General features: G+C 43.3%; 1 protein-coding gene across 1 annotated transcript in view; it reads left to right on the top strand.

The window, feature by feature from the left end:
* The first annotated feature begins 7,268 nt into the window (after positions 1–7,268).
* The window catches only part of LOC116874735 (serotransferrin-like), a 54,180-nt gene continuing 34,107 nt past the window's right edge, over positions 7,269–27,341 (top strand). Inside the window, 12 exon segments of the mRNA XM_032869670.1 lie at positions 7,269–7,399; positions 9,340–9,512; positions 16,037–16,145; positions 16,890–17,066; positions 17,771–17,918; positions 18,715–18,770; positions 19,317–19,498; positions 20,289–20,466; positions 21,686–21,840; positions 23,423–23,513; positions 24,119–24,157; positions 25,535–25,693. Of these exon segments, the coding sequence (XP_032725561.1) occupies positions 7,357–7,399; positions 9,340–9,512; positions 16,037–16,145; positions 16,890–17,066; positions 17,771–17,918; positions 18,715–18,770; positions 19,317–19,498; positions 20,289–20,466; positions 21,686–21,840; positions 23,423–23,513; positions 24,119–24,157; positions 25,535–25,693 (1,510 nt within the window). The 5' untranslated portion in view covers positions 7,269–7,356.

The following is a 27,341-nucleotide window of genomic DNA, read 5'->3' as shown; positions in this document are numbered from 1 at the left end:
AGTAGAAAAAAAAGACCTTAGAAGAAAACATAGGGCAGAAGCTTTATGATATTGGATTTGGCAATGATTTCTTTGATATGACATCAAGACACAGGCAACAAAAGCAAAAATAGACAAATTGAACTTAATGAGAATTAAAACTTTTGAGCAACAAAGGACACTATGAGCAGATTGAAAGGCAAACCACCGAATGCAAAAACATATTTGCATATCAGGTAACTGATAAGGGGTTAATATCCAAAATATATAGAGAACTCCTAAAACTCAACAACAGAACAGATAACCAATTCAAAAGTGGGCAAAGGACTTGAATAGACTTTCCTGAAAAGAAATTATACAAATGGCCAATAGGCATATGAAAAGATGCTCAATATCACTAATCATTAGGGAAATGTAAATCAAATCTATAATGAGATACTATCTCATACCCACTGGGAAGGCTACTATTTAAAAACAACAACAACAACCTGGAAAGTAATAAATGTTGGCAAGGGTGTGGAGAAATTAGAAACTTGTGTACCATTTGTGGGAGTGTAAAATGGTACAGCTACTATAGAAAACACTAGGGAGATTCCTCAAAAAATTAAACATAGAATTATCATATCCTCAATGGTGTTGGGAAACTGGACAGCAACTTGCAAAAGAATGAAATGAGCACTTTCTTACACCATACACAAAAATAAATTCCAAATGGATTAAAGACCTAAATGTGAGACTTGAAACCATAAAAATCGTAGAAGAGAACACAGGTAGTAACTACTTTGACATCAGCCATAGCAACTTCTTTCTAGATATGTCTTCTGAGGCAAGGGAAACAAGCAAAAGTAACCTATTGGGGCTATATCAAAATAAAAACTTCTGCACAGAGAAGGAAACAATAAAAAAACTAAAAGGCAACTTGCAGAATGGAAGAAGATATTTGCAAATGACATATCTGATAAAGAGTTAGTATCCAAAATGCATAAAGAACTTATAAAACTCAACACCCGAAAAACAAATAATCTAGTTTAACAATGGGCAGAAGACATGAATAGACATCTCTCCAAAGAAGTCAACCAAGATGGCCGACAGATACATGAAAAGATGCTCAACATCAGTCATCACCAGTGAAATACGAATCAAAACTGCAATGAGGGGTGCCTGGGTGGCTCAGTGGGTTAAAGCCTCTGCCTTTGGCCCAGGTCATGATCCCAGGGTCCTGGGATCGAGCCCTGCATCGGGTTCTCTGCTCAGTGGGGAGCCTGCTTTCTCCTCTCTCTCTGCCTGCCTCTGCCTACTTGTGATCTCTGTCTGTTAAATACACAAATAAAATCTTTTTAAAAAAACTTTCTTAAAAAAAAAACTGCAATGAGATATGCTCTCACACCTGTCAGAATGGCTAAAATAAAAAACAAGAAACAACAGGTGTTGGTGAGGATGTGGAGAAAAGGGAACCTCCTCGCACTGTTGGGAGGAGTGTAAACTGCTGCAACCGCTGTGGAAAACCATATGGAGGCTCCTCAAAAATTTAAAAATAAAACTACCCTATGATCCAGTAATTGCACTACTAGGTATTGACCCAAAGAATACAAAAATACTGATAATTCAAAAGGATACAACACTCTGATGTTTATAGCAGCATTATCTACAATAGCCAAAGTATGGAAACAGCCCAAATGTCCATTGACTGATCAATAGATAAGGAAGGTGTGGTGTATATATACAATGGAATATTACTCAACCATTAAAAAGAATGAAATCTTGTCATTTGCAACAGCATGGTTGAAGCTAGAGCGTATAATGCTTAGCGAAATAAGTCAGTCAGAAAAAGACAAATACTGTGTGATCTCACTCATATGTGGAATTTAAGAAATAAAACAAATGAGCAAAGGGCAGGGGGAGAGAGAGAGGCAAACCAAGCAACAGACTCTTAACTACAGAGAACAAACTGAGGGTTACGAGAATGGAGGTGGGTGGAAGGATGGGTGAAATAGGTGATGGGGATTAAAGGTGCACTTGTGTTGAGCACCAGATGTTGCATGGAAGGGTTGAATCCCTGTATTGTACACCTGAAACTAATATTACACTGTATATTAACTAATTGAAGTTTAAATAAAAACTTAAAAAGAAGAATTACTACATGATCCAGAAATTCCACTTCTGGCTATATACTCAAAAGAACTGAAAGCAAGGTCTTGAAGTGATATTTACACACCCATGTTTATAGACGTATTATTTGCAATAGCTAAAATGTGGAAGCAACCCAAGTGTTCACTGATAGATGAATAAATAAATAAATATGGTAAATACTAGAATGGAACATTATTCAGCCTTTAAAAAGAAGGAAATTAATGACATATGTTACACTCTAAGTGCCACTTAAATGAGGCACTTAGAGTGGTCAAAATCATAGAGCCAGAAAATAATGGGGTGGTTACCAGGGGCTTGGGCTAGAGAGAAATGAGGAATTTTTGTTTACTGGATAGAGAGTTCCAGTTTTTCAAGAAAAAAGAAGTTCTGGAAATGGATAGTCACAGTCACACAGCAACATGAATGAACTGCACACTTAAAAATGGTTAATATGATAAATTTTATGTAATATGTATTTTACCACAATAAAAAATTGAAAAAAAATGATAGTAAAGGATTATAACCCACTGAGAAAGGTGGGAACCCTGAGTCCATGCTGATAAAAACAAATAAAAGGAAATAAATAAATAACTGGAGAACAGGAAGCACTTGTTTACTTTAGAATGTCAATTGATAAAAGCACAAAGAATGATATAAGCAGAAAAATCGCTATTTGGCAATCAATATAGTAATAATTGATCGAGGCAAGAGACCTCAATGAATGCTGAAACTAGGCAGTGCCTGTCTGAGGAGGAATAAAATATTAAATAGTGTCAACATATCTTCCCACAAACTACTCATTAATTAAGAGGAAAATAAATTTACAGTGTAGAAATCTGTCAGACACCACCTTAACCAAGCAAAGTTAACAGAACTGATAATGAGACAAGTCACTTTCATGTTCCTTCTAATGCAAACCTGAGAAGAAAGTGAGTTTTATTTTTTTCTCTTCAATTCTTTTACATATTATATTTTTTCGTACATGACTGGATTGGCAAGGTCCACAAGTAAAATGTTGAATAGAAATGATAAGAGTAGAACTTTTTCTTGATCTCAAAGGGGAAGCTTACATTCACCATTCTACCACTGAGTATGAAGATTTCGTATATATAAAGAGAACATTTCTTTAAAGTATTTATATATATTACACACACACACACACACACACACACACACACACACACACAATTGGATTAAACATGTTTCCTAGGATGAATCTGCCAAGAGGTTTTAAAAAAAATGGTTGCTGAATTTTAGCAAATGCTATTCCTGTACTGACTGATGTGGTTATATAATTTTCCTCCTTTATTCTGTTAATGTGACCAATTACACTGATTGATTTTTCAAAAGATAACTTGCATTCCTGGAATAAGTCCAACTTGCTAATGATTCAGTATCCTTTTTAGATATTGCTGGGTTCAATTTGCTAACATTTTGCTTGGAATTTTTACATCCATGTTCATAAAAGTTACTTTCTTTTTATATTTCATATTTATATATTTATATTTTATATTTTTATATCATGTCCTTGATGGTTTTTGCTTTCAAACTATTCTTACCGGCCTCAAAAATTAGTCAGGGAGTGCTCCTTTTTTTTCTATTACCTGGGAAAGTATGTGTAAGATTGTTATAATTCTTTTTAAACGTTTGGTAGAATTCATTAGTGAAGCTGTCTAGCCCTGGACTATTTGTGAAAAGGATATTTTTGTGGACTCCTCTGGGAAAAGAATGGGAGCCTGAGAATCTTCCCTCGTCCAGGGACTTCTGAGGGATAGGACTGAGACAGAAAGAGCTGGTGGTGTGTGGCATTTCAACCGCCTGACATTTTTCTAGAAGGACAGTGCCCTTGGTTCTCACCTCTCTCATCGCACTCTCCCTGAGCAGTGGTCTGTGGGATAGTGGGTCTATGAGCATCAGTTCTCAGGCTACTGATCGCACCTTACCAAAGATCCAGACTCAGGTCTTTCAGAGGAGAAGCCTTGGTGTTAGGCAGAAAGCAATGAGGGGGAAGGCGGGGAGGGACTGGTTCAACCAGACAGAAGTTCTTTGTTTGCTCTGCTTCTTTGTAAATGAGGCAACATTTGGAAACAACAAATATTGGTTCAGAGAGCCAGTGCATTCCTGCCCATCCCTTTAGGTCAGCAACCCACCCCTCACCCCCTGCACGTACACACAAGTTCAGCTCTTTCTACAAGAGACCCAATCCCACTGAAATTTAAGAGTTTTATTTAGATTATGGTGGAAGATTTGGGTCATGACTTGGCTTGGTTTATAACTGGAAGCTCTCTTCATTCCCCCCAGCCCCTCTTATCTCCTTCCTCCCCTTCCTCCCTTCATTGCTCCCTTCTATTTCTGGATAAAGCAAGAGAAAATGAATATCCAGAAGTAAGCTGTGGTCTAGAGAAGGCTGGGACTTAGGAGATTTGAGTTCGGGTCCTAGAGCTCTGTGAAGGAGGAGCTGTCATTTTAGTATAGAGTCCACATCTGAAAAATGAGGAACTGACCTCATCTCTCCAGGTAATTGGTCAAGATCACAAAGATCTTGCCCCAGAACAGTGCTTGGAACATGGAAGGACAGAGAATGTGATACTTTCCTTCCATCTGAGCATAATAAATTGGTGCATACCTGAGGTTCTGCCGTTGGGGCACTCAGGCCACTCCCAGAGGGACAAGCCCCTCTGCACATTGAAATGTGGGGTGGTGTGTCTGTGAAGAAATGGCAGGGCTGAGAGGACCCTGTCTGTCCCTTTCAATGTGAGCCTAGATGAGTCCTTTGGTCTCTGTATGTCCCTGTTTCCTGCGAGAGGCACTGTCGCTGGTGGATGGGTACATGCGCTCTGGAACCAGACGGCTTGATTATGCATCTGACTCACTAGTTGATTTTGGACAAGGTATTGACCCCTCACGGCCTCAGTTTCCTCACCTCATCTTTAATGCGGAGTCTCTTACACTGACCAGAAGGTGCTCCCTCTAAGGGGCTCAAGCTTGGCTGTGGCTCTCACCTTGGAGGAACTGCCTCAGGAAAGGCTCACTACCCCTCTGGTATAGGAGTAAGAGCACTAGGGGCCCAGGGGCGAGAATCAAGGTCTCTCTGTCTTCCATGCCCTGCGCGGAGCTTCCCTGAGTTTGTGGCTTATTCAACATTGGGCAACTCTCCTTCCTGCTTCTGAGCAGACACTGCAAGCTCAGTGCACAGCCTCAGGAGGCATCAGCTCCATAGGAGGCTTCTCCCAGCCAGGACTTCTCCTCATTTTCTCCTCCCGTCTTTATCTCTGTACCTTCAGGTCTCCCACAGGAAGACAGGTCACCCCCTAATACACCTGCTTCCGGGGGAAGTAGGAATATGCCCTTCTTGCCATGATTCTGGGTTTTCCATGGCTTACGCAGGAGGGTCCATGAGGGGCAGGGACAGAGGGAGGGCAAGCAGCAGCTTCTCTTCCTCAGTGGTGAGGCAGCCTGGCTAGGCTTGTCTTCCGTCCCTACTGTAAACAGAAAGTCCCTGCTATAGCAATGCTTTCTAAAGTGGGGTGTGGGTAACCCCTCGTATATGAGACAATCTACTGAGGTGTGGGAGAATACAGCCTAACTTCCAGTTGTATTTATTCTTAATGCAAAAGATTAACAAATGGACATTCATTACTATTTTGTATGATGATTGGCACTGTCTCCACTGGTCTGTAGGCCAGACAGACACAGGTCTTGTAGAACCTCTGAAGTGTCCTGAGGCAAGATGAGGAACACCTCAAAAGGGCAGGGGTGAGAAAGAGGGTGCTGGATGGTTGTGACTCTCTGAACTGTCCTTTGCTTTTGGCTTTTGTGGTTCCCTATTTTGTGGTGTTTGTGTGCCCAGGAAATTGGATGTACAGGTGATATGATGTGGTTTAACTCACCAAACCTCATAAAATGCACAAGTGCCTTAAAAATATTTCTGCAAAGAAACTAGAATTAGAAGATGATTCTGATAACACAAACACAAGTGAACAAAAATAAAATGATGATACAGACATCTTCTAGGCCTGGTATAGATTAATTAGTGTAGCTAGAGCCCCAAACCACAATCAACCTGATCAGACTGGATAAGTAACTTTTCGAGAAACCTAAAATTATCTTGAGGACTTTCTGGAGTATTGACTTATATCTACTATCAGGACCCTTGCCCTTTCCCTAAGTGTATTATTTTGCCTTGAGATATTATTCAATGTATACATGGCAGAATAAACAAAGGAACATTTAAAAAAGAATGTTTTATCTTTGTTTTATTGTTTCATAAATTTATATTCCTCATATGGTTGAAATGTACACAATATATTAGTTTAAAAAATACACACACAGAATGTACAAGCTCACTATGTTTCCTGATAAGGATGGGCAATCAAAGTCAATTGGAAACCACTTAGCTGGAGGGAGCCAGGGATGACCCAGGCATTGAGACCAGGCTACATCCTCCTCTGGGCCCCTTGCTTTGGGCTGGTGTGTCGTTTTGTTCTGAGTCTCTAGACTTTGTCACGTTCCTGGGTAGCTTCTTGTGGGAGACAGTTTGTCTCCCCTGTGACTCTGTCGCTAGGCCGAGGTGTCTGTCAGGCTGCGTGGAAGGAAGGAAGGTGTTCAGTCCAGGAGTTTTAGATCAGTGGGGCATATAAGGGGAGAACAATGCCTCAGTTAGGAGGGCCTTTGAGAGTCCAGGAGCAGTGTTTCTGGGCACACCTGGGAAGAAGTGAAGGGTTGAGGCTAGCTTTATCTTCTCTGACATCCTCTCTAAGGAAGGTCTTTGCTTGTTATTCTGCGTCTCTAGTCTGGATCTAGGGTAGTTCCTTCCCTCTTTTATCCGTGGAATGAATGTGTAAGACTGGTGCAGGACCAGCTCTAGTAGCATCCTGAGATTTGGGAGCAGAACCACCCTCCCCAACACGCCCCCCGCCCCCCAAGCCCCGCTGTGGCCCTGCTCCTGGCACAGAGAGAGCGCACATTAACAAAGGGTTCATTTTTCCTTAATTCCCTTACAATCAGCATTTTTGTGCTGGATTCCATCCGTGGGTCTCTCCGGAGCTCAGGAAATGAGGTGATCAGCCTGGGGAAGGAATGAAGGGGGAGGGATGAGGGGTGATTGGGCAAGCGGGCTGCGCAAACACAGGAGGTCAAAGATTCTGCTTGGCCAGCTGGGCCGCACATAAAGGGGCACTGGACACAGGGAGGCGGCGCAGAAGCCCACAGGTCTGTGCTCCCGGCTCCTAGCCACAGACCAGGAAGATGAGGTTTGCTGTCCGCACCCTGCTGGCCTGCGCGGTCCTGGGTGAGTGCCGGCTCGGGGAAGGCTCCCAGAGTCGCCAGCTCCATAGCTTTTTGCACCCTCCACTGGGCCACACAGGCTCCTGGATTCCATCCACTCTTGGGCTGGAAGCCTAGAGAACTTCCTTCGCTCTTCCCCGCCGCATCCCTGCACCTGGTTGAGAACTGCCTTAGGTTCAGTTCTGTGCCTGCGCACAGCTGCTTGTCCTGCTAGTGCTTTTGCCCCTTTTCGTGCCCTCCATGCTTCCTTGCTTCCTCTCCATGCTCTCCTTCTTGTTGTCCAGTAAATCCCGTAGTATTAGAATGCAATAAGAGCACTTCCATCATGGTTTATCAGATCCCTTCTATGAGGTCTCCTGAATCGTGTCTGAACTGCTAAGAATGGCACTCAAGGCCTCCTAAATTTGACTGCGCCCCCACCCTTGGCGGTCTGATGGCCCATGGGTGCCCTTGGCACTGAAGATGTCCTGCTAAGAAGCAGGGCCATTGAGGGATTCAAAGCATATTTGAATCCAGGCTTCTTGTGTCCTCACCAGTGAGACGGCTGGGCCGGGGAGGGTCGGGTGAGGGTAAATGAGGCCGTGGGTCCAGGCACCAGGGGAGTGGAGTCTGCTGCACACATCCGTGCTGTGGGGTCTGTAACTGGAAGCCCTCCGCTACACGCATCACCTCCTGAGATTGTTTGGCGTCCTCTGTTCTTTAACTTCTGCCTCTCCTGGTGCATTATACCTTTGGAGCTTTGTGTTTTGTTATTTGTCTCTCCTGGAAAAGTTTACCCTTGGGAGTTGGCCCTGCATTACTTGCCTTTGGCCCTGGTCCCCTCCCACCCTCAAAGCACCTCACAGGGCTGTGCAAGGTAAATGCAAGACTCAGGACAACTTCTGCCCATGAGACCTCAGGAAGGGCAGTTTGGGGAGTGGGGGTGGGAGTGGGGGTGTCTGCCACTGAATCCTGATGCCTCCCATGACTTCTCATGGGCAGAGGTGGGATAAAGGGTGGCTGGGGCAGTAATTTCCCAGTGGCTCCTCCTTATGCAACCTGGAGAAGTGTTGCCCTCTCCGCTTCCTGCTTTGCGCTTTGTGGATATTCGTCAGCTTCCCTGAGTCAGCCCTGTGCTCTTCTCCACAGAACGTGGAGATGACATAGGTCTTTGGGAGCAGTGCAACCACATGATTTTAATAGCTGCAGACATGGCTGGCTTTAGTTCCTCCTAATGGCAGCCCAAAAGACTGATGAAAATTGAGGGAGGGGTCACTGGAAACAGAAAGAGCCACTGAATATGTGGAGTTCTACTTATTCCTGGAACTGAGGATGATAGACGAGATTCAAAGGCAAATTCATTATTTCATCAGTCATTTACCCCTACCTACTGGCCAAGCAGATAGAAAATAACTCAGAATGTCATCTTCTTTTCTTCCCTGGGCAGAGACCAAAGGCTGGAGACCTGGTTTCTAGGCCAGTCTTGGCCACTAACAGGCTGGATGACCTTAGGTAAAGCATCACTCTCTAAGGCCAGTTCCATCATCTTTAAAAGATGGTAATTCCTACCTTGCTAGCTTCTCCAAGTCGTCATATCGAACCAATGCCTTCAAGTGGCTGAAAATTCTCTGTCACACTGATGAGGCTTATGTCCCAGGGCAGTCTCATGATGGTGAGATAAGGAGGCAGGGAAAACAGAGAAAAGCAGATTACTGTGGTCTCCAGTTAAGAGCTGATGGTCAAGCCAGCATCCCTCTGGCTAGCATAGGGTGGTAAGCAGGTGACTAGGGGGCCATTAGGGTTCCATTCTCTTGTCCCCAGCCTTAGAAGGCAATGGAATCTGTGCTCTGTGGTGTTAATAGGAGGAATGGGAAGAGGACAGGTTGGGAGAGATGGAGACTTCAAGAGCCTTCAGGAGCTGCTCTGTCTTTCCCACTAACACAACCTCTGACCTCTTTCTCCTAGGGCTGTGTCTGGCTGTCTCCCCTGAGAGAACTGTGAGATGGTGCACGGTCTCAAATCATGAGGCCAGTAAGTGTTCCAGTTTCATGGAAAATATGAAAACTGTCCTTGAAAATGGTCCTTTTGTCAGCTGTGTGAAGAAAACCTCCTACCTTGAGTGCATCAAGGCCATTTGGGTAAGCCACTGTTGCCTAAAAGAGAGTGGAATAAAATCCAAACCTTCTCTTCTGACATTTTGAAACAACTCTACTCAGGTGGGAGGCTGGTGTGTGGGACAGTCAACCCCCAGTGCTAATAAAGGCACTTCAGAAAGGGAAATTGGAGTAGATATCTTTAAAGAAAAACAAAATCCAACACACTCTGAAAAGGGGACTATTTTGAGACACCAAGTTCTCTGAATTCAGGGAAAAAAACAAGAATGTTTACTATCAAAATTACCATATGACATTGTTTTGGAAGTTCGTGGTACATCACGGGAACTAGATGAATGATGCTCATGGAGAAGAGGAGCACAGTGCCAACGGCAGATGGTTGCCGATCTCTTTGTTTTTCAGATTTTCCAAAAACACTTCACTCCTTCATTGTTGTCCCTGCACATCTGAATGGGGGTCAGACCCTGTGCTGAGCAATGGGGCTGCAGTGGTGAATTTAAACACATCTGGCCCTTATTCTTGGCAAGATAACATTCTAGTGGGGAGAGAAGAAAAATATGCAAACAAATAAATTGTAAATTTCAAAGTGTGTGATGTACGATGAAGGGAAAGAGTACAATGCTCTGGAAGAGACTTTCAGAAGAAACTTACTTTGGCCTGCATGTCAGGCACAACCTCCTTGACAGGGAAGCAATGAAACTAGGACCCCAAGGATGAGCATGGGTAAGCCTGCTGGGTGCCACAGGTAGAACACGTCAGGCAGTGGAGAACCGTTTGTGCAAACGGCCCAAGATAGCAGAGCGGGAGTTTCTGAAGTTGCTGTAGGGAAATCAGGGAGAAGGAGTAGAGCAAGCAGGAGACTGGAAGGAGTAATGAGGGGGGAAAGGTAGACTCAGCCAGACAGAGCATGATCGACCGAAGGAATCAGTGATTTGGTCAAAACAACTAGCCTGTGTGTGTTTTTTAGTTGGATCTGTTATGATCATGCTTTAAATTATCACCCTTGAATTGTGACATTTGTTTAGCTCTAGTCCATGCATGCCCCTTTCCATTTTTAAATTGCTGATAATATAAAATGATACTATCCATGAACCTAACACAGGTTCTCAAAATTTCATCAGTACCAATCGCTTACTTCTAGGGCTGCAGTGTGGCAGCACTGGATTCTATGGGAATGACAACCACGTAGTGTGGTGTAACCCACTGGCCCTACTTACAGTTACCGATGTCTTTCTCCATCCATTCTCAATCTTACAACTTTCTTGCCTTGTATTTTAGTTTTAAGATGTATATGGGTATGTGTGAATGACTATATGGTTTTGATTCGTAAAAAGTTTCACAAACATGGCATTACTATATGTTGTCTTCTCCTTGTTTTTCCCTCCTCGATATTATGCTAAGATTCACCCACATTGTTGAATATAGCTATTGTTCATTCATTTTCAGAGCCCACAATAGTCCATTATGTTAGTATAACACAATGTATTTTTTCTTTTCTGGTCATTAGGCATTTGGGTTCTTTCCAGCCTTTTGTTATTCTAATCAGGGCTTGACAAAATTTTTTTTTTAAATTTTATTTATTTATTTATTTGACAGAGAAAGAGAGATCACTAGTAGGCAGAGAGGCAGGCAGGGAGAGAGGGGGAAGCAGGCTCCGCGCTGAGCAGAGAGCCTTACATGGGGCTTGATCCCGGGACCCTGAGATCATGACCTGAGCCGAAGGCAGAGACTTAATGCACTGAGCCACCCAGGCGCCCCGACGAATATTTTTAATACATATCCTAGGACAAAAGTATTAATAGTTTCTCTTGAATATATATATGTAGGACCAGACTTGCTGCGCCATGGGATATGTATTTGTCTTCTAAGATAATGCCAAATATGTTTGATTTTTAAAAAAATAATAATGAATTAACATATAGTGTATTATTAGTTTCAGAGGTAGAGTTCAGTGATTCATCACTTGCATATAACACCCAGTGCTCATTACATCACGTGCCCTCCTTAATACCCATCACCCAGTTACCCCATCTTCTACTGTCCTCCCCTCCAGCAGCCCTCAGTTTGTTTCCTATAGTTAGGAGTCTCTTATGGTTTGTCTTCCTCTCTGATTCCGTACGATTTTATTCTTCTTCCCCTTTCTTTACGATCCTGTATTGTTTCTTAACTTCCACATATGAGTGAAATCATGTGACAATGGTCTTTCTCTGATTGACTTATTTTGTTTAGCCAATACCCTCTAGTTCCATCCACGTCTTTGCAAATGGCAAGATTTCATTTTTATGCCTGGGTAATATTACATTTTATGTATACACACCACATCTTTATCTATTCATCTGTTGAAGAACATCTCGGCTCTTTCCATATTTTGGCTATTGTGGACATTTCTGCTATAAACATTGGGGTGCAGGTACCCCTTTGGATAACTATGTTTGTATCCTTTGGGTAAATAACATAGTTATTTAGTAGCACAATTAGTTAGTTACATAGTAGCACAATTGCTGGGTCGTAGGGTAGCCCTAGTTTTAGGTTTTTGAGGAAACTCCATACTATTTTCCAGAGTGGCTGTACAACTTGCATTCCCACCAGCAGTGTTTGACTTTTAAGCCAATTCAATGTGGTTCTTTTTATTTTTTTGTATTTACCTATGTAGTTGGTTACGTTCATTTATTTTAAAAAATTTTTAAATTTAAATTCAATCTAATTGACATACACTGGATTATTAGTTTCAGGGGTAGAATTTAGTGACTCTTCAGTTGCATGTAACACCCAGTCCTCATCACATCAAGTGTCCTCCTTAATGCCCATCACACAGTTACCCTATCCTCCACCTATCTCCCCTCCAGCAACACTTAGTTTGTTCCCTATAGTTAAAAGTCTCTTATGGTTTTCCTCCCTCTCTGTTTTCCTCTTATTTTTTCCTTCCCTTCCCCTATGTTCATCTGTTTTGTTTCTTAAATTCCACATATGAGTGGTGTAATATGGTATTTGTCTTTCTCTGATTGATCTATTATGCTTAGCATAATGCCCTCTAGTTCCAACTATGTCATGGCAAATGGCAAGATTTCATTCTTTCTGATGGCTGAGTATTATTCCATTGTGTGTGTGTGTGTGTGTGTGTGTGTGTGTGTGTGTGTGTGTATGGACATCCAGGCTCTTTCCTCCCTTTTTTTTGGAGTGTAGTTGACAGTTAATGTGATTATTTCAATTTCTACTCCTACCACCAGCATATGAGTGAAAAATCCATATCATTCTTGGTGAATTTGGTATTTTATCATTATGAAATTATCTGGCAGTGCTTTTTGACTGAACTCTATTTTTCTATTAACATACTACATCAACTTTCTTTGCTTAGTAGTCTTCTTCTGTGATTTCTTTCATTCCTTCATTTTCAGTTTTCTGTTGCTCCTGCTTCAGGTGCATCTTTTGAGAACTGTTTATTGCTGGATTTTATTAATACAATCTGACAATCAGATTTATTTACTTTATGTGAAAACTCATTTATTTTATTATTATTACTGGTAAATTTGGACATAATTCTGTCATATTACTTTTTTATTTTAGTCCAGTCTTCCCTTGTTTTCTGATTTTTCCTCTTCTGATTTTTAAAAACTGAGTTTGCACATGTGTGTGTTCATTTGCATTGTTTTCCCTTTATTCCACTTTCCCACCTACTGGTAATGAATTTAAACACTTTATTTATATTCCTTTTGAGTTCCTTAAATTTTTACTACATACTTTTAGCTTACCAATGTATTACAGTAAAATAATCCTGGCCCTCCTTCTCAAACAATAAAATGACCCTGGGAAACAGTCGCTCAGACTTCCCTCTTCCCTGTTTAAATATTACCATTTAATATTTTATGTCTATCTTTTTAAAACCCACAATGTAAATACTTCACGTATTTGTAGACACTATATAAAAATACATGTGGGGGGGCTTGTGGGTCTATGTCTATGTGTGTGTGTACACACACCCCAAAATTTAGAAAGAGTGACGGAATATTTAGATTTATCTGTATTTTTGCCATTTAGTCTGTTTCCCATCCCTTCTCGTTTTTCAGACCATCCTTCTGGGATATGTTTCCTTCTTGATATATAAATTTTGGGGGGATTCTTTAGAGCCAATATCTTGGTGTTAAACTCTTTCAGTAGTTTGCTTTCCTCTACAAATGCTTTAATCTCACGAATGGTAGTTTTGCTGAATGTATAATTCTAGCTTGACATTTTTACCCTGTTTTAAAATATTATTCCACTGTCTCCTGACTTCCATTGTAGTTGTGGAGAAGAGTGGTATTATCCTGTTATTGCTTCAGCCATCTCTGATTTTGAGGTTTCATTTTCTTGGTCTGTGATGCTCTATAGATTCACTATGATTAATTTGCAGTTGTGAAAATCTTGGTACCTCTCCTGCTTAGTGTATATTGGGTCTGTGGAATTATATTTTTCATCGATTCTGAAAAATTTACAGCCCTTATCTTTTTAAATATCTGTTTGTTTCAGTCTCTTTTTTAAAAAAATTCTAGGATTCCAAGATGACACATGTTGGGTCTTCTTTAATCTAACCTTTTAATTCTTCTTCCACAACTTCCATTATCTATACCTCTTTTTGGCAGGATCTAGAGTACATTTTTCAGATAGAGCTTCCACTTCACTAATTCTTAATTTTAACATGTCTAATCAACTTATTGCCCATTCATCACCTTTTTTTTTTTTTTTAGATTTTATTTATTTGACAGTGAGAGAGAGATCACAAGTAGGCAGAGAAGCAGGCAGAGAGAGAGGGGGAAGCAGGCTCCCCGCTGAGCAGAGAGCCAGATGTGGATCCCAGGACCCTGAGACCATGACCTGAGCTGTAGGCAGAGGCTTAACCCAATGAGCCACCCAGGTGCCCCTCCCTTCATCACTTTTTTATTTCAACAGTTATATTTTTTGTTTCTAGATGCACCAGTTCAAATAATTTTTCTTTTTATTTCTGATAATTTCCTTTTCTACGCTTTAACTCTGATTGCAGCCTTCAATTTGTATAGAAAAGTAAATCCCTCACAGGCAGCTCTTCTCAATGCATCAGACAGCTTCAACCTCCCTCGAGTTTTTTGTTCCTCTTGACACTCAGGCATTGTGGTTTATATTCTTCTGAGTGCAGTTATCTGCACCTGTGGGGGCTATACTTGATTTTAATCCTCCTCCTCCTTGCTGGTTCAGGTTCCCCCTTGGAATCCCTGCTGCTCTAGTGGAGCCCATGAGTTAGGCCTTGGCTCCTTGGTTCCTTTGCCCCTGAGGCCACAGTGATGCCTGATCAGCATCCTGGTGTCTTGGCCATAAAGCCCCAGTCTCACTGCTCCGGGAAAAGTTGTTTGTTTGCTTATTCGTTTTTACTCTGTGGTGTGTGGGGTGGGTAGGGGGAGGCTAGAGGTTGTACTTAACTTTTCTGATACCAAGGAGGACACAAAGATTGCTTCATATTTGGTGTTTAGTTGTGGAATACAGCTGTCTTTCACCAATGTGAATGCAACTAATGGAACTGAAATGTATACTTACAAAAGGTTAAACAGTAAATTTTATCTGATGTATATTATAATAAAAACAATACCAACCCTTACAAGTTGCCCCAAGATTAACTAACTAACTAAATATCCAGCAAGTAACTGTAATGGAAGAAATAAATCCAGACAACCTGAATTTAAATCCCAGCTCCATGACTTACTAGCTATGTAGCCTGGGGAAGTAACAAACTTCCCGTGCCTTTGTTTTTCAACGTAAAATGGAGCTGAGTTGAACAGTGGTGACCTCGACATATCTGAATAGTTCATTGAAAAAACAATGAGCCATAACAGAAATAATAATCAGCATTTTACCCTTAGTTCATAGTATAAGTGAGAGGTAAAGCCCAAAGAAAGTATCAAATCCTTGAACAAGACTGTTGTAGTTATGGGGTCCCAGAACAGGAAGAAAAAGTACCGAGTACTGAATCAGTGTGGACACAGTGTCTTCAAGGCTCCCCTCCCCCATAAGAAGGGCTTAAGAAGTGCCTGAGGAAGACCTCAGCAGAAGGCTCAAGATAAAGAGGTTACCAAAGAAAGCAATGTAGTATGAATATGTAGTATAAATACCGCTCGCAGTATAAATATGTGTAAGAGAATGGTTGCAACTTCCTTCAATGTCTGTTGTGTTTGTGCATTGTACCCAGTCTAGGGTTGGGAGGGCAGCTTTCCCCCATGAGGTCTGCCAGGAAAAGCTCCTCTAATGTGATCTTGAAAGACCACACATAGGTTTCTGGGCCAAGAACCAGACTCCTTACCAGGGGAAAGAAAAACATAATCCATTCCTTACTCTATGTGGGAGGAATAGGAAAATGGTGGCCAAATCCCCTTACCAGGGAGGTGAAATCAACCGAAACCCTTGGTGTGATGTGTAGTTGCGCCAAGGTGAGGGTTCTTCTGGCCCCAGATCCAAGAAGCCCTGCCAGTCACCCTCACTTGCCCGGCTATAGGTAGCCCTTCCTCAGAAGTAAGGACTTCATCAGGGTCTGGTCTGTTATCTTACAGGCAAATGAAGCAGATGCTGTGACACTGGATGCAGGCTTGGTGTTTGAGGCGGGCCTGAATCCCTACAACCTAAAGCCTGTAGTGGCAGAGTTCTATGAGTCAGAAGGGGGTAAGTTCTTCCTGGGGACCCAGGAGAGAGTGTGTGGCTCTTGTTCTCTCCTGGTAGATGCTGAGTGTGTCTTGCTCAGGGAGCTAATGTAGACTAAATACTGATGAGCATTTCCCATTGGGTGTCAGTGGGGAATGAGAGGCCCTATCAGCTGCCAGAGGCACAACTCAAGGCCTCTGGGGCTTTGGGATGGTTGAGGACTGGTGCTCCTGACACTCACCTTCTGGGCTATGAAATATGATCGCTGGAGAAACAGAGCAGACCGTGCACAACCTGACCTGAACCACTAGAGTTTAGAGCTACACAGTACATACTTGGAGCCCCAACAGCCTTGCATCTCCTCTGAGAGCAACCAGCTGTCCCTGGGCCTGTGTCAGGGAACAGGAAGTACTTAGAATAAATGTTGTCTCTGCGCTACAACTTCAATTTCCTTGTGGGCGTGGTTGGTATGTGTAGGCAGACAAACTGCAGGGCCATGGTAGGCAAAAAGCATTTGGGCCACATGTTTATGTGGCCTTCTTGCCCCTGTGTTTGCTTGGACTATTACTGCAAATGTTCTCCCTGTGGTCCTTTCTCCCCCCTGCAAGTCTAGGCAGGTTTTCCTGATCTCTCTCCCTCTGTGAGCCAACCCAACATAAATGTGCCCTGTGGATTCCCTTTCTTTACTCAGGAACCCAGTAGGGATGAGCAATGTTTCCCTGTGGCCCAGGTTAAGGGTCTTTCATTCACATTGTCTCTTTGCAGATCAAAAAACCCAGTATTATGCTGTGGCTTTGGTGAAGAAGAGCAGTAACTTCAACCTGAATGAGCTCGAAGGCAAGAAGTCCTGCCATACAGGCCTTGGCAGGTCTGCTGGATGGAACATCCCTATGGGCTTACTTTATTGGAAGCTGCCTGAGCCACGTGACTCTCTTCAGAAGGGTAAGTAGGCAAGAGGGTGACTGCTATCAGGCAGGCCTACACAGGCCACACTGGGATCACTCAGACATGATCAGGTGATCGTGTATGAAGAGTCTGGGGGCTGGAGGGAGGAGTTTCACCAGTTTTAAACTGGTCAGTTCTGCCACACCTGCAGCCCTTGGCACGTGTCAGCTGAGTTTTTTCTCTGAGCTCTTAACACCAAACCAAAGGCTATCCTGAGAAGTGGGGGGAAGGCCATCAAGCCCAACAGAGGGCTTCAGTCAGGGCCAAGTTTGCTGGGCCCTACTGATCACTTTCCTGGGGTTCATTCCTACCTGTGGCTGATCTGCTGGAGCTTTTCTGGTAGCCATCTGCTGGCCATGAACTTGGCTTGCACCTACCTGGGTTTCCCATCTCTCAGATAGGACTGCCAGAGGAGACCTCTCTCTGAGCTGTTCCAGTCTGACAAGTGACCTGAGACAGGCCTGGGTCAGTGGCAGGCACAGGTCTGGTTCTTGGGGAGGGCGGTGGGAGGACAAATGTTAATTCGTCCCTTTTGGAAAATCTTGATCTTGATCAGTGAACATATGCAAGGGTGTGCTGAGACTGGGTGTATTCATTTTCCTTTAGTCACTCTCTGTTCCCTAAAAACCCTAGACTGGGAGCTATAATTGCTTGTGCCCAGGGTGGCTCATGACCTGTGTTACATGTCTTATGTTGAACAGCGGTGTCCAGTTTCTTCGCGGGCAGCTGTGTTCCCTGTGCAGATCGGACAGCCTTTCCCAAACTATGTCAACTGTGTGCGGGGAAAGGGACAGACAAGTGTGCCTGCTCTAACCATGAACCATACTTCGGATACTCAGGTGCCTTCAAGTGAGTGAAACCAGCTGCTGCTCCATGATGGCCATACTGTCCAATGTCCTCAGGCTGGGAGACCCTACCTGGCCCGTAGCAGAGCCCAGCCTACAAAGAGGCATCCAGAGGCCTAATGCCCTTGCAGTGACTCAGTGATCCAGCTGAGACTCTCCAGGCCAAGCCAGTGCATATACTTTTTATGTGACATTTGACAAGGGAGCCCCTCTCCTGGAGATCTCTTCTACCTCTCCAGAGCCCTGGAACCTGCCCAGTGTGTTCTTTCGCTGGACTGGGCAGAGCCTAAGGACATCCTAGTGTTTGAACCATTCTTCAGTGACTGACCCTCTGCTTTCTATTGGAGCAGGGTCTCCTGTTCAATGTACTCTCTCTGGCCTTCCCTCATTGCCCCTGTGCAGACAGCTCATGTGGCTGATTTTTCTCTCCCTCTTTCACCTTGGTTATATACTAAAGTTTGATGCCAGCCGAGGGACATTTCCTCTCTCAGGAGACTCTATGTCTTTATTTTCCATTTCAGAAATTTAAAAACTCTTTTCTCTATTAAAATATCTTCATTGACTTTTTTTGCTACTGTGGGGCATGTGATAAGGGATTTCTAGTTCCCATGAGCTCATCCCCTCCTCATCTTCGTGGTATATAAGTGCCCCGTAGTGCTTCCTCAGCTATGGGTCGGCATAGAGGCCTCCATCGATCTCTGCCCTTGTTCCAGGCTGGATGGTGTGACCAGACAGACCCTCAAGCCTGAGGTGAAGGGCCTGCCATGCAGGAATCCTCTTAACGTATTTTTTTCCCACAGGTGTCTGATGGATGACGCTGGCGATGTGGCCTTTGTCAAGCATTCAACAGTGTTCGGTAAGTAACAGGAGAATCTACAAATTCCCTCCAGGCAGTGGACCCCCCCGCCCTGTACCCCTTCTCATGGTCAGTGGTCACATATAAGCATACTGTATTCCTCCTTTATCATTGCTTGGATTTCTACTTGTGCAGAGTTGTGTACCTACGGGGTCTACAACTGGACGCCTGGGGCTCTGTCCATCCTTCGAACTCCTAGACATGGGGACCCTTCTTCCTGGTCAATGTTGCCACAGCAAGGGATTGGGGGCACATCTGGCTGAACTTGGCCTGAAGTTGATCGGCTGAGATGAGACATGTTGTGGGGTATGGGGCAGTTACCCCTGTACTAGGCATTAGATGCTTTCTTGCCTGTAACTGGCTGTGGGATCTCAAGCAAGTCAGTTCCCTAATGTACTCTGGCCCTCAGTGTTTGCTCTAGGCTCTAGGTATCTCAGCTTGCACATGCTATAATTCATTGGGATTGCAAGGGATGAGGAGAAAGACTTACACAGCTCATGACTCTGTCCTATCTGCAGTTGGCTCATCCAGGCTTTCTTCCCCCAGAAAACCTGCCAAACGAAGCTGATCGGGATGAGTATAGGCTGCTCTGCCCAGACACCTTGCAGAGGATGACAGTAGATAAATATAAGGACTGCCACCTGGCCCGTGTCCCTTCCCATGCTGTTGTGGCCCGAAGTGTGGGGGGCAAGGAAGACTTGATCTGGGAGCTTCTCAACCAGGCCCAGGTACTGAATTCACTGTCCTCCCTCCTGCTTAGTAGTCCCTGCTTGGATTTGGGGCATTTTCCTACATCCCCTTTTGTCACTATGGAATAACTTTTTTTTTTTTTTAGGACATAGTGGGAACTGTGCCACATTCATCTATTTGTTTAAAAGTGCCCAGTGGGGACTCAGAGTCGTACAGAACCTAGTCCTGCATGATTGCCTGTCAGACCCTTGCATTTTGGCCTAGTGACATAAAGATGCTCCTTATTGTTTAGTTCTGTTTCCTTCCATCTAAACCAGGACTTCTAGGCCAAGGGCAAATACTCCCTCCCCCATAAGGCCTTCCATGACCTCTGCAGAAGGAAATGATCTCTTTCCTAATGTCCTCTCAGCCTGACTGAAAGAAAGCCACACACATAGTCAGGTTTATTTCCCTAGAGCAGCAGAATGCCAGCCCTGAGCCAACCTCCTCTCGTCCAGCCCTCCCATCCGTCTATCAAGGGCTGAAGTGGTAACCACACAGTGTCAGCTTCTGAAGGAGACTGCATTTCTTAGACTCAGTGAGCTGTCAGCCCAACCAAGGAGACAGGCACAGAAACATATTCTGTGAAATAGGTTGTTGCATGACTGCAAGAAGACTGGGAATGGGGATGGTGCTGGGTGGAAAAAGGAGGTCTGACTGCCCTTTCTCCTGGAATCTTGACAATTTAATGGTTTTAATTTCATTTTCTGGGGTTTTTGTTCCCTCGGTCCCCTTTCACAGCCTTTCTTGCTGCTGTAGCCAATCACTATTGTGTTTTACTATATACAGGAACATTATGGCAAAGACAAATCTAAAGCCTTCCAGCTCTTCGGCTCACCTTTGGGGAAGGACCTGCTGTTTAAGGATTCTGCCCAAGGGCTTTTAAGGATTCCCTCTAAGATGGACACCTGGCTGTACCTGGGTTATGACTATGTCACTGCTCTTCGGAATCTAAGGGAAGATGTGCGTAAGTACTGGGAAAGGATCATGTGACATTTTGGAGCCTGGAAACCTGGTGGGGGCAAGGACCAGCAATAGACGCTTTCCAGGTACTGAAAATGCACCCTGACATTTATCTGCCCTGCCTTGCTGCCTAGTGTCAGACTGATGCTAAATGGTGTCAGTCATCATGAGATGGGCCTGGACATCACCAGAAGGCATTGAAGGAAATTCATACTTAAAATGACTTGGATTGATACTAGCGTTATTTTCCTTGTGTAAATCAGGGCCACCCTACCCTCTGTGGAGCCAAGTAGGCTGTCACAAAGTAAGTGAAATAGGATACAATTGCTACGGACTTGCACACCTGCTGCCAGTATGATGACCAATGTGTGCAAAGCTGGCACTCTAGACAGATTGATCCTGCTCCCGAATTTCCTTGGGTCATTGGATGTTTGCTTGATTATATTCATTCATTCAACAGACACTTATTGATCATGTAGCCATAGACTGTGTGAGGTGCTGGGCATGCAATGGTGAGACAAACATATATTAGATTCTGCTCTCATGGAACTTTCTCACCAGCAGAGAAGACAAACATTCTATGAAGAGTCACTCTATTGAATGACTGATTAAAAATGAGAGATTTGCTCAGAACAAGGGAAAGCAAACACAATAAAACAAAATATCATGGTCTGATGAGACCATGAAAACAAAGAAAAATAGCTCCTAGAGCTGCAGTAAGGCTTCCTTAAGGCAGTGACTTGAACTGAGCCTGTCAGTCAAATAGATGGCCATTTACTCAGCAGACATTAATTGCAATGACCATAAGCCAGGCATTGCCTTTGAACAATGAGTGTGCCTTAAGCCCTTGCCCTGGCTGAGTTTATGTTCTCCACAGGGAGAAGACAAAAAACAATGAACACATAAGTAAGAACAACCCAGGTGGTTAAGTGCTATTTCAAAAAGAAGAAGAAGAAAACCCAAAACAGCCTGAAGGGATAGAGGGGTTGGGAAGAAAGTTGGCATCTAGGAAGAGATTATTGTAAGCCATATCTAAATGATAAGAAGCCAAGAAAGAGATTGTTACTGCCTTTGTTTTCTAAGATGATGAATTCCTGGAATGGGACCTGTTTGTATATTGCTGGCAAATCCCAGCATTTTCATAAAGACAGTTAGCAGCATTCATAACCAGCAGGAACTTCTGGGGCTTCATCTGAAATCTGGCTCTTTTTCTTATGTCCTAGGCCCGGATACCCCAAGGGATGAATGCAAGAAGGTGAAATGGTGTGCCATAGGTCACCATGAGAGGGTCAAGTGTGATGAGTGGAGCGTAAACAGTGAAGGGAAAATAGAGTGTGAAACAGCAGAGTCCACTGAAGACTGTATTGCCAAGATCGCGGTATGTCACTCCTGCCTCCTTAGGGCAGTATTTCTGCCCCTGCTACCTGCCTGTCCCTAAGGCTGAGGAAGTGTTCTTGGGAAAGATATTAAAAACCTGGGTTCCCAAGGAACCCTGCCCTCATGTGGGAGCCCAGCCCCATGGAAGCTTCAGTACTTTTGAACTTATGGATCTGAAGGGCTCCTTAGGGCTCTGTTTCCTCCCGGTGTCAGCACACTGTGGAGGGCACTCTGAGTTTTGTCCACTTACGGGAGATTGGACCATGGTGTGAGTGTGCCTGAGACCCACGGTGTGCCATGACAGGTTTGACAGGGCCGCTGATTGTACAAGCAGGTAGAAGTTAAACTTTGCATTCATAAGATGCTAGGTGATCACAAGAACATTCCATGATCTTGAGCATTCCATGTTTGCTTTTAGAGTTTTGAAAATCCTGAATGATACAAAAAGAAAATGAGAAGTACTTATAATCTTCTAACTCCAAGAAAACCCTGTAAAATGGGATCATATCAGATGCACAATTTACTATATTTTTGCACCTGATACCTAGTTAGCTTTTATGTCACAAATCATTTTTCTAAAATAGGATCTTTTATTTATTTATTTTTTAATTTATTTGGGAGAGAGCAAGTGAGAGAGCAAGTATGAGTGGGGGGAGGGGCAGAGGGAAACGGAGAGGGAGAAGCAGACTCCCCACTGCGCAGGGAGCCTGATGCGGGACTTGATCCCAGAGTCTGAGCAGAAGGCAGACACTGAACCAACTGAGCCAGCCAGGCACCCCCAAAACATGATCTTTTAATGTAATCTCTTTCAGAGCGTGGATGTGATGCAATTCATTTAGCCATTTATCCGCATTATCTATATTTAGTCTGTTTCTGGTTATCAATTATACATGCATGTTTTACATTGTATGAATCACACTTGCACTTGTACTTTTAATCCAAATAGTTTCCCACATATTTGATTACTCCTTTATGGTGTATTCCTAGAAAGTAGATTTCTAGGCCCAATGGAAAGCTTGATAATCTTGTGGAATTTAAGCATCTCTATAAAACAGGGCTTATAAACCTGAAAAATAGATCATTTGAGAGTATTTTACTCATTAACACTTTGTCTACACCAAGCACTGAAAGAGCACTCATCCACATGGCCTGATTCAGGACTCGAGCCCCCATCAGAAGGTGCTCTATGCCACAGACGTAGCCTCCTGTCCCTGCCTCCACTCATCTGTCTTACAAATAAGAACTCTTGGTGTCAGAAAGTTGTTGTGGAAATATCTCTGGGACAATGCATCTTATGAGAGAACAGGAGGACTAACTGTGGGTCTTTGCTCCTGAAGAAACTAAGCAAGGTACTCCAAAATAATTCTTAGTTCATCATGGTTTGGGTGAAAATGAGAGTACATTTTATTTTCTTTGCTGGGTATTCCTGGTGATAGACCCTTGGGGGTCTGGCACAGCACCTGCTCTCTCCTGGGGCCTTCATGGCCTATGCTGGGAAGGCTGCCTTAAGGAAACGGTTGGAAGAGTGGGTAGGACAGGAGAGGGCCTCTTTTCACCTGCTGTAATGTGCTGTGTTTTTGCAGAAAGGAGAGGCTGATGCCATGAGCTTGGATGGAGGCTTCATCTACATAGCGGGCCAGTGTGGTCTGGTGCCTGTCCTGGCAGAGAACTACAGTAAGTGGAGGGGGTGCCTCTCTGTGTTTTATTTCCTCCACACCAGGGAGAGAGGAAATGGGAAAATCATAGCCTGATTTATACCACATTGGCCAGAAAGCTTTTGCTTACTGAGCACCTCCTACTTCCTAGACTCTGGGCTCTCTCATCTCTAATCCCCCCACTCATCTTGAAGGATAGAGTCTTCCATCACACCTTTCACCGGGGGGACTGGAATCTTTGCACTGGGAAGTTCCAGCTAAAGGGGACCTCTGCAGAGGACAGCTGGGATTCTCAGCTGGGATTCCTAGCTGGGATTCCTGGCAGGTCTTCTTGCTTCCCAAATTCACACTTCTGTTGCCATGGTACAGGGATTCAAGTATAGTTGGCAGGCACCACTGTGGCCACAGGTCAAACAGAGCAAGAAACTTGAAATTTACAATTTTGGGCCAAATTCCAGAGGCCAATGAGCAGAAGTGAATTTGCATAATCCAGACAGCCTGGACTGTTTGGGAATTGGTGAAATGTAGATTGTCTTCCTGGTTCTTTTTATTCTGAGCTGCACATGGGAATGGCATGACTTCGGAAGAATATATGCTTAATGACTTCTTCATTTTCTCCTCCAGAAACTCAAGGCCCTCAATGTAGGAGCACAGTAGAGGAAGGTGAGTTGGGGCTGGTAACCTCATGAGTTTAATTTGTATTGCTTTTGGGAAAGGGGAAGGTATGTTTAAATTCAAATCAAAACTAGGTAAGGTAATGGAAGAGACTAATTTTTAGAATGCAAAAGAACCACAGAAAGATGGTAACTAATAATGTTGGTTACTCTTTTACACTTGCCATGCCTTACACACAGGATTTCTCATTTAATTCTGTAAGTGGGTACCGTCATCCTTTAAGGATGTCTAAGAGGACCAACAGCTCACAGAGGTTACAAGTTGTCAGGGTTCCTACATCCTGCAAGCAAGTTCACAACCTCCCCAGGACTCCCAACTCCTTCACATTACGTAAGGCCTGCACAGTTTTAGACGAGAGTTACACCAGCCAGGGAGTCTTGTTTATATGTGCCTGGCAGGGCTGAGCAGAGAGGCTCACACAGGCAGATGTCTAGGAGCATGAAATTACTGAGCCTCCCAGCCAGGGCTGGGCCCAGGAACCCAGGCCAATCTGGCTCTCAGCTGGTGCTCTGGTGGGGTGGGGGGTGGGGTTGGGGGGGTGGATCTGGAAAGATGGGGCAGGAGCAAGACAGGAAATCTTGCCCAGGTGATCACTATGTCCCAGTGCTCAGACCTCTCTGGTCATTTCCCAGCCATTAGTGTGCAAGTCTGTCTTTGTGACTTCCCCTAGTACAACCTCTTAGCCTTTCCCCATCATTCTAGGACCCAGGCTCTTTGGCCAAAAATAGGAAGACTTGTTCTTCCTCCATGGATGATAAGGCTTCTCTTGTTTTCTGCTGTAAATAGTTGACTGAATTAACTCATTTAAAAAGTTGAAATCATGGGTTGATCTTCTATTTGCAGTTAAGGAGCAACAAGTATTTTCTGCTAAAGATGGCAGCTGTCATGATTTTGAATTTCTACTTCATATATTTATTTTGGTGCAAACCTGTGTTCTCCATATCCCAAAATACCTGGCCAGAATATTCCCTGTAGTTTATTGGTCACTTACTACTCTTCCCTAATTGTTACTGTATAAAATGTTGGGAGTCACGTGCTCCTCGGGATCCACTCCTCTGATATTCCACAGTGAAGGGTGAGTTGCTAGTTTATAACTTTCATAGTTTTATGCATTTAGGGAAGTGTTATATACCAGCCATTCCTTTGATGATGATGTTTTCTTACTATTTTGTTTTTAATGTTCAGAATAATCTCCATCTGACAGAGTGACTGGTACTTCAGTCTTTTGGGGAAGACCCTTTCAAAAACAGAAGGAATGACTTAGGATAATTTTGCTTTCACAGGCAGATGGCAGGCTTTGATTGCAGACATACTCTGGAGGGCCCAGGGGTGTTAATACTTTCTTTTTTGGTGTCTTTCTTGTAGGGTATAAGGCTGTGGCTGTAGTTAAGGCATCAGCAGATGAGAGCCTCACCTGGAACAATCTGCAAGGCAAGAAGTCCTGCCATACTGGAGTAGAAAGAACCGCGGGCTGGAACATCCCCATGGGCCTGCTCTACAGCAGGATCAACCACTGTGAATTTGGTAAGTGAATCCTGGGAGGATGCTGTGATCAGGGCCAGGCTGGAAAGAGGTGTTCTGGGAAAAGAGTGGTATGGAATAAAATGCCATGTCCCTGGTTCTTTAGTAGTAAATTTTGGTTAAAGTGAACCTCAAGGAAATATCTAAAACAGATGGTAGGGTTGGGAAGGTGAATCAGAATGGTTCTTTTTGACTGCATATATGGCTTCAGTAAATATATGTTTACTTTCATCTCTCATGAAAAGGACCAGGTGAGCAGTCCATGGCTGATATGGTCATTAGAAGCCTAGGCTCCTTATCTCTCACAATTCTGAGCCTGCGGCTTCTGTTTTCAAGGTCAACCATGGTTGACATTCACGTCTGTGATTCAAGCAGCCTCCAGGAGCAAGGAATAAGGACAACTTGAAATATAAATCATCTGTGGTTATTGTAGTAAAGAAGACATCCAGGAAATAAAAATCAGTTACTTCAAGGAAATTTTCATTGCTCAGAACTTCGACTCATAGTCACACCTGGTTGTCAAAGAGGTTCGGGAATGTCATCTTTTATTGGGCATGTCTCTGCCACACCTATTTTGACCTTTGTTCAAAAATTAAAAATAGAATGGCCATATGATTTAGCAATTTCACTTCTGGGTATTCATCCAAAGGAAATGGAAGCATTAATTGAAAAAGACATATGCATCCCTGTGTTCATTGCAGCAGTATTTACTAGAGCCAAGATATGGAAATAGCTTAAGTGTGTACCCATTGATGAATGAATGCATAAAGAAAATGTCATATACATATACATATATATATTATATTATATACATTATATACATATAAAACAAAATAAACTTTTATTCAGCCATAAAAAGGGAAGAAATCTTGCCATTTGTGATAACATGGATGGACCTTGAGGTTATTATGCTAAGTGAAATATATCAGGCAGAGAAAGACAAATATTGTATAATCTTACTTACATGTGGAATCTAAAAAAATTCCAAGCTCAAAGATACAGAGAACAGACTGACACTTGCCAAAGGTGGGGGATGGTGGAGTAGGCAAAATAGGTGAAGGGGCAAAAGTATGAACTTCCAGTTATAAACTAAATAAGTCCTGGGGATGTAATGTACAGCATGGAAATAATAGTTAATAATTGCATTGCATATTTCAAAGTTGCATATTTTTTTGTTGCGTATTGCATATTTCAAAGTTGCTAAGAAAGTAGACCTTAAAAGTTCTCATCACAAGAAAAAAAAATTTATAATGATGTATGGTGATGGATGTTAACTAGACCTATTGTGGGGACCATTTTGCAATATATTGCAACATCAAATCACGTTGAACACCTGAAACTAATGTAATGTTATATGTCAGTTACGTCTCAATAAAAAATAATGGAGAAAAAATTAAAAGAATAAAACAACTAAGTCTTTGTTACTAAGGAACAGGGGATCCAAATGGCTGTTGGGTGGAAAATCCCTCCCACAGGCTTTTAAGCCTATGAGCTAGAAATGTGAGTGTGTGGATCTCTTTAAGGTCTTGGCAGTCTCACTGAGGGAATGCCCAACATCTAGACCGCTTGAAAGGGATGAGAAATCAGTTAATTTTATGTCCTCTGAATATCCTCAGGTATGAAAAGTCTACATGTAAGTTAACCACAGACA

Source organism: Lontra canadensis, unplaced genomic scaffold (assembly GCF_010015895.1).
Source record: "Lontra canadensis isolate GAN:19392208 unplaced genomic scaffold, GSC_riverotter_1.0 scaffold38, whole genome shotgun sequence".
In the NCBI taxonomy this organism is placed as follows: Eukaryota; Metazoa; Chordata; class Mammalia; order Carnivora; family Mustelidae; genus Lontra; species Lontra canadensis.
Note: the sequence above shows the minus strand (reverse complement) of the source record. Positions and strands in the feature narration are given on the sequence as shown.